Source organism: Manis pentadactyla, chromosome 13, assembly GCF_030020395.1.
Source record: "Manis pentadactyla isolate mManPen7 chromosome 13, mManPen7.hap1, whole genome shotgun sequence".
In the NCBI taxonomy this organism is placed as follows: Eukaryota; Metazoa; Chordata; class Mammalia; order Pholidota; family Manidae; genus Manis; species Manis pentadactyla.
The window spans coordinates 84501427-84509543 of NC_080031.1; the positions used below are offsets into that span (position 1 = coordinate 84501427).

Genomic DNA, 8117 nt, shown 5'->3' on the forward strand with positions numbered 1-8117 from the left:
AGTATCTATCTGGAAAGGCTTCTTGTTGAAAGTGGGATTTTAGTTGAACTTAAATTGTACTTTGGAAATGTGTACTTTAGAAAAGGAAGGACTTGAATAGGGACATGAGTGCTCTCTTTGAGGGAGGGAAGTTTGGCGGAGTTGAGTGGGGGCCAGGAGGTGAGTTGTACTCATCTGGAATATTCAACAGTTTATAATAAATATAATATAAATATTATTATACCAGGACCATTTCTGTCTCTCTGGGAACCTGGAATCTTCTGCATTACTCCTTTAAAATCTCTCAGGACAGCAAAGCTTCAAGACAGAGGACTCTCTCCCCCATCCTGGTGTCGCCCTGTGACATCTATAAAATAGATGGACCCGAGGACACATGCAGACCCTTCAGTCCTCTGAAGATTCCCCTCACAGCGCCTTCAATCATGACCCAGGCGCATTGCTTCCACGCACCAGCTAATTCCAAATTTTGTCATGTGCACTCAGTGAGTTTGTCATGGTGTCATGTGAAATGTGGTATCCAGGCATCTTTCACAGAGAAGCCTGATCAATATAGGAGCTTGGGTACTGCTGCTGCTTGAAAAGGCTGGTGGATGCCTTTGGTGCTTACATGAAACTTCATTCGCAACACTCTGGAGATATGGGTGTAGATGATAAATACAGAAAGATAGTTAGATCATAGATAGATAGATACAGGTGATAGGTAGCTCATACATAATAGATGATAGATGAAAGATAGACAATAGATGGTAAAATTTGATTAAAGAACATTCCAGGAAAGATTTGGAAAACAGCATTTATTGCACATGTTTATATTGTCATGTGATGTTGGACTGAATGCTGGGCCTTCCTTACTCTTTCCTGCCACTAGCATTTCTGTCTGCCACTGTCCCTGTGGTCCTTTCTTCTCTCTGGAAGTGACAAAACAGATCAGGCAGAAAAGAGAGAGACCAGAAGGATACAACTCTGCTAGTTAGAGTCACCCTTCACCTTTGTCTTAAAGCTCAGAGCCATGCACATCACAGTGAGCTTGTTTCCAGATCAGCTACAGCAAAAAGAAGGTTCCGAAACATGTCCAGACCTCTTGGGACCTCATTTCCACGTGTCTCCCTCACCACTTTACCCTTTTGCCTGAGGGCTATGTCCACGGTCAGGATGAGATCCCAGCTCAGGCTGAAGGCTCTGAGACCTCAAACCTCTGGTCCTGCTGGGCCCCCTGTCCTCTCTTCTGACCACTGCTGGCTCTTGAGGTTGTGTGGCGCTCTGCCTACAAGAGCTGCCAGGAGAATTTCCTCTTGAGTTGAGGTCGTGGAGACACTAAGAAAACTGTCAAAACCCCCCACACTCCCTGGAAGCAAAGGGAGGTTGATCCCCAGGAAGCACTGGTGATGCCACAAGCTGACACAGCTGCAGAGCCTGAAATAACCCAGGACAGCCCTATAGGCCCTTCCCTGAGACGACTCTGGGCCCTCGTGATGTAGGCAGAAGACTGCCAACATCAGGCCTTACTTCTCCTGAGAGGAGGCCACACCACTTTCCAGGAGCTTCTGGTTTGAATCTCAGTTGCTGTGTGGAGACTCACTTCTTAGTGAGAAAGACACTTTTTAGGTAAAGAGGAAAGGTCCTCTGGTAGCCATTGGAAATTTTCAGAACTTCCTGGGGACACTGGAAACCTCAGGATAAATTCCCCTACAAGCCATGACTTTATGAAATGCCCAGGCAAGAAGCACAGGCCTGGGTATCCCCACTGCAGTTGTTCCCTGAGTGGACAAAGCCCCCACCTCTCCCCGACGGGGGCAGGAACCTGGATGGAAGGGACAGTGCTGGCTTGGAGAAGGCACAGCTCCCTGAGTGGCCCCAGCCCCTGCTTACTTCCTGTCATTTGGAGAATTAAACACACAGCCTGGACACTGGCTCAAGGCCCCTCTCGTGCTGAGGTCTTTGTGTGTGGAGTGCTCCTCCTCATTCTCTTCTTGTTGCTTGTCTTCCTCCTCCGCCTCCTCCTGGGCACCCTGTGCCATCACACTGCCTGTCAGCTGAGCCATGGTGAGGTGGAAGGCACGGCAGCTGAAGTGCTTCCTGACCCCGTACTGCACCTGCTCCTGGAGGCTCCCCAAGGTGGAGAAGACGCGGCAGCAGGCCAGGCACCGGAAGCCGGTGTCCATGGTCACCAGCCAGTCAGGGCTCTTGCTCTGGGTCCCTCCTCAATGTCAGAGGACCCTGGTGGGTTATCTGAGTCTTCCCTTTCTTCATGGTCTTCCTCGTCCTCACTGGGCTTGCTGTCAGACAGGAGGCTTCTGGTGGACACATCAGAGGGAGGAGTACCTACCCACACAATGTCAGGAAGGGTCGCCTCTCGGCTGCTTGTCTAGTGAGTCTGAGGCTTCCTCTGTCTCCCAGCAGACAGCCACCTCCTTTTTCACTTGTACCCGCATGTAGTAGATTTTCATGCCCCTTTCCTCTTTGTTTAGACACAGAGAGGACACACACGTCTTATAGGACAAAGGGGACAAGAGGGAGATGTGTTGTGAGGGGGGGTCGGTCTCCCCTCGTTCCTGAACCTCAGCTGGGTGTGCTAGAGGCTGGGGACTGCCTCGATGTACTCTCCGGATTCCTGGGAAGGGAAATTAGAAACATCAGAAGGTGCCTGGAGTACATAGGAAGCTGAGAGAACAAGCGTGAATTCATGTGGCATTGGGGGAAGGATTATGGGGTGGCCCGTCGTGTGCTGCTCACATTATGGGGTGGCGTCTCTGGCGGCATCAGGGCCTCTTCGCTGGCATGGGTATGGATGCCGGACGTGTGTGTCTGTACACAGGGTGTGGAGTGTGGCAGCTTGTGTGTGGGGTTGGGGGTGTGTCTAAGAGGAAGAGGCAATGGTCTCAGTGGTGTGTGATTGGTGGCCTGATGGCTGTGATGGAGGACACGGCCCTGTGGTTCACATATGGGGTGTGCGCCAAGAATTTATATGTGTGGAGCATGGCTGTCTGCGTGCGGCAGGTAGGCCTCGGCCATCGCCCTGCTCCAGGGCTGAGGCCTGTGCTGGGGACTCTGACCTTCTCTGGACTCAAAGGCAATGGCAGAGCTGACACAGCTCCTCTCAAGGGACTCCTCTGGTCCCTTTACTCCCACCTCAAGCCCAGACCGTTCCGCCCCAGCACCTAACCTTCCCCACCATGGCTGCAAGGGGGGTCAGGGTCCCCCACACTGAGTCATGCCCTTGCACCCCTGGGCTCCTCCACAGAGGTTTGTGCTCACAAGAAATTATACAACATGTAACTTTTCCTGATTATGTGGCATGGTTTGTATTCATTCATTCACTCATTCATTCACTGAACATGGTTAGTGAGCAGCTATTATGTATTAGGGGCTAGTCCACTGTTCTTGGCCCTGGTAAATGCTGAACATGTACAGCAAATACATAATATGTCAGGTGGTGGCAAGTGTGTAAATGTTGCTAGATTTAGCAAACAAAAGTATAGGATACCAAGTGAAATAAGAATGTCAGATAAACTATGAATAATTTTTTAGTGTCAGTGTTCCCAAGCACTATTGGTATTATACTTTTTTTTAATGTGGGTATGTCCCATACAATAATTGGGGCATACTCACACTAAAAAATTATCTGTGGTTTATCTGAAATTCAAATATAACTAGACATCCTGTATTTTATCTGACAATCCCGATAAGGGTTGATGGATCTGTTTTATTGTGGTTTGTGCAAGCTGGGTCTGGGATTACTAGACTGTGTTGTGAGTGAGGTAGGGGTGACATATGAGTGGTTTTTATAAACATACTGAGAGGAAGTTGGGGGTAGCTGTGTGTGCAAGAGATGAGCGGACATACAGAGTGCATGTGTATATATATCTCATTTCCAGAGTTCGGTGCAGAAAGATAGGACTGTATGAGAACCTAGGGTAGGAGGGATGTGTGAACAGATCTGTATGCTCTGTGTATGGTTAAATAAAGAAGTCATGTGTGGAGATGCGCAATTGTTTTCTGTATCAGTATGTATACAGGTGTATGAGTGACTGTCACACAGAACACCTTTAAGGAGAATTCTGTATACACTCTTACATGCGCTGAGAATGTCCCAGGTCCAGGCCTGGTCACGGGAAACTTACTACGCAGGCTTCACGTCTGATGGGCACTTCAGCCCCATCCTCCCCACTGCCGCCCAGCACAGGAAGACGGAGACAAAAATACCCTGAAGTGTAAGGGGCTGGGCCAATCACTGCCTTCTCCATCCTATCCCAGCTGCTGTCTAAAAACCTGCCGACCGCCCCGGCCTCCATTGCCAGGGCTCATCCTACAGTCTTCAGGGCCCAGGCTTCTAGGAAGCTTCCAGGTTCTAATGTGGGGCCATATCTAGCTGGATCTCTGGGATGGGCTCCCTTCTGCCCCACCTCCTACATGTGACCACCCCCTTTCTCAAGCCAAGTTCCTTGTTTGCATTTAATGCATGCAGTCACCATGTGGCCTGGGAGGTCGAGTACAGCCCTGACATTTCTCACTCATCCCCATCTCTCTGGTCCCAGGCTCCAGAAAGCCCTCCCCTTCCCTGATCTCTGGGAGTTCAAGAACTCCCATGAATCAACTGTTAAATTTTTCCTGCTGCAGGAATATTATCACCACACTTTCAAGATGATGCCATCCGTGGACAATCTTCCAAACAGACATTTCACTGCTCAAGAGTTTTCAGCAAGGCTTTGACCTTTCTGGTCCTCTCTTTCCTCTTTGGAAAAGGGGACAGTCACACCCCCACCCAGTGACTCCAGGGAAACAGCAAATAAAAATAATAAGAGAGCGCAGGGAAGAGAGGCTGCCCCTCGGCCTCTGGGTGAGCAGGCTCCAGCGAGCTATGGCTGCGGCAGAGCTCCAGGCCCCCAAAGCCCTGGGAGAGACACCCCAAGGCACACAGGGCTCACTTTCCACCTGTAGAGGCACCTGGCCTCTCTGCGCTGTGTGTCTCAAGGCAGCAGCGCTCAGCACGGACACAGTGGCCTCGGCCAACACCAAGTTTCCTGCTGCCAACCGCCCAGGTGACACAGTCCCTCGATCCCTGCTCCCCAGCGGAAGCTCGGGTGATAGCAGCCTGGGCACCCCAGATGGGCTGCTGGCACCTACCCCCTTCCTTCTTGCTGGTTTCCTGGGACTCTTTGTTTTCCAGATGTTTCCTCCTCTGTTGCCGTTTCATGGTTGCAGCATAGCAGCTGCTGCCTGCTCCCTCCGGGTTGGCCCTTCTTGGCTCGCAGGAGGTCCGTTGAAATGACTGGATACAAAGGTAAAAATAGTCGCATCTCCAAGTGGCTGAAGAACCAGGAGCACTTCTCACTACAGGGCAGGGCTGTTAGGGTTCAAAGGTCACCAGGCCCCAGCAGGGTTCCGTCACCTCAGTGGTGACATCAGAGCATTCTGAGGACCGGTCCTACACAGTGTCTACGAGGGCCCAGGCCTCATCTGTGAGAACAAGTCTTGTTTCCCAGGGAACCCTCTCCCATGAATTCAACTCACATCTTTCAAACGTGGCAGGATATTTTGAGATGTGAATCTGTTCCTGTTCAATTTTTGTTTCTTCCTTTATTTCAGCCTTTCCCTCTGCTGAAGTGGGTAGCAGACGTGGTGCCCACTGGCCAGAGGACAGGCATGGCAGGGTGGACAGCAGCAGCTGGTCACCTTGCCTTTTATTTCTAAAATCCTGGGCTCCATAGAGAAGACAGCATATATGACAAAGCAGGATTTCTGAAATTAGGCACCACCTTCTTTCCATTTATCCTAAAGAGTTCTCCACAGTTTAGAGTTAGTCGATTATATTCTTCTGATGTCATTTAAGATATTCCTCTCTACCTGTATTTCCTAGGAAACAGGTAGTTAGATCCAGATAATTGATTATCTTTAGATTCAGTTTTGGTTTATTGCAAAATTATTTTATCAGCAGTGCTATTGTACCTTCCTATATATCACAACAGGAAGCACATAAACTTGTCACATTTTTAAGGATGTTAAGACAAGTCATTGGATTCAGGTGCTGTCAGCACTGAACATCCATTATGATGTTCCCCATCTGCCTTTCAATAAATAGCATTAACAACCACTGATGATCAGTTACTTCATTAAGAGTGGAGATTTCATTAGCAGTTTTAATTCCATCATTCCAAAGAGGATGATTCTTAAGATGTCTTTCTTAGACCCTGTATTTCTGAAAGAACTGACCTCTCTTTGGGAAAGGAAGGTGGATTCCACCAGCACCAGCTCAGGTTTGCAAGCTGGGACAGTGAGCTTTATCACAGCAAGGCACAGCCGGGTTGGGATCCACTTTGGTCATTCCTTTATTTCTTCATTCATTTTTCATTCTATAAATATTTGTTAAGTCCCCACTGGGTGCCAGGCTCTCTAGACTCTGTGGTCAAACACTTATGAACAAAACAGATAAAAAGATTTTCCCTCAAGGACCTTAAGATTTGAGAAAAGAAGATAATTTTTTAAAATAAGTAAAGTTAGGTTAGATATTGACAAGTACCATGAAAAATAAAATAAGAAACTGAATGTGGGACTATAGGAAATGGAGGCATTTCTATGTTAAATGGGAGGTCATGGAAGTTTTCACTAGAAAGGCCCTGTTTCAGTAAGACCCGAGGGCAATGAGGGACCTCAGAGCCAAGGTTATATTTTCCAGGCAAACAAAAGACTGGAGGCCTGGATCAGGGGTGGCTTGTCCTGTGCGAATATCACAGAGGAAGCCAGTGTGGCCAGAGCCAAGGGAGAGAGAGAGAGGGTGGTAAGTGACAAGGTCAGAGGGATAATGAAGGACCCGATCATACAGGGCCTTACATAAAACCCTTGTCAAGACTTTGTCTTTTAGTCTCAGTGACAGGGGAACCTTGGAAAGTTTTGAGTGAGAAATTACATTTTAAAAGATCACTCTGATTGCCCCATTAAGAATAAAATATTGGGAGGCAAAGGCAGACTCAGAACAGTGAGCCTATTGGAATAATCCAGGAGAGAGATGGTCCATAAAAAGAAAAAGTAATAAACTAGACTTCATCAAAATCAAAACCATTTGCTATGTGAAAGATCCTTTTAAGAGTATGAAAAGACAAACTACAGACCAAGAGAAAATATTTGCCTACCACATATTTAACAAAGGAGTAATTCTATAAAATATTAAGAACTCTCAGACTCAAAGTAAAAAATAGACAGTGTAATTAGAAAATGGACAAAAGACATGAAGAGATGTTCCACTGAAAAGGATATACAGATGGCAATAAGCACATGAGATGATTATTAATATCATTAGCCATTAGGAAAATGCAAATGAAAACCAAATGAGAGATTACTACACACCCGTTGAATAGCTACAATATAAAAGAGTGACCATGCAAAATACTGGCAACTATGTGAAAGAACTGGATTACTCATACACTGCTGGTGAGAATGTAAAATGGCAGCCACTCTGAAAAAGTACGGCGTTTCTTAATAAATTGAGCATGAAACTACCATGTGACCCAGCGATTGCCTTCTTGGGGTTTTATGTGAGAGAAATGTGTAGATGAATGTTTATAACAGCTCATTCATAATAGCTAAAAACTTGAAATGACTCAGTTGCCCTTTAGTGGGTAAATGGTTAAACACATAGTGGTACATCCAGAGAATGGAATACTACTCAGTAGTAAAGAGGAACAAACTTGGATAAATCTCTAGAGAACCATGTGGAGAAAATAAAGCCAGTTCCAAAAGGTTACATACTGTACTATTCCATTTATAAAACATTCTTGCAATGACAAAATTACAGAGATGGAAAACAGAGTAACAGTTAAGTGGTTAAGGAGGTGGGAGAAGTAGGTGTGGCTATAAAAGGGCAACATGAGGAATCCTTGTGATGAAACTGTTTTGTGTCTTGATTCTATCAATGTTGGTATCTTGGTTGTGATAATGTACTATAGTTTTGTAGTATCTTTCAATTAGCCAAAGTGGCTAAGGTTTACATGGGATCTCTCTGTACTATTTCTTAGCAAGTACATGTGAATTTACAAGGTTCTAAATATTTGAAGTTTAATTTTAAAAAAACTAACTGGGAATACATTTTTTGAAGTAAAGGTGGGTGACGATAGGATCCAGGT

General features: G+C 46.6%; 1 protein-coding gene across 1 annotated transcript; it reads right to left on the reverse strand.

The window, feature by feature from the left end:
• Positions 1-744: 744 nt before the first annotated feature.
• Positions 745-7535, reverse strand: LOC130680348 (protein FAM170A-like). The gene is given in 4 exon segments (XM_057490721.1): positions 745-2188; positions 2191-2354; positions 2356-2611; positions 5125-7535. Coding segments are annotated over 4 exon segments (813 nt in total). The 5' UTR covers positions 5195-7535; the 3' UTR covers positions 745-1865.
• Between the last annotated feature and the right edge of the window lie 582 nt (positions 7536-8117).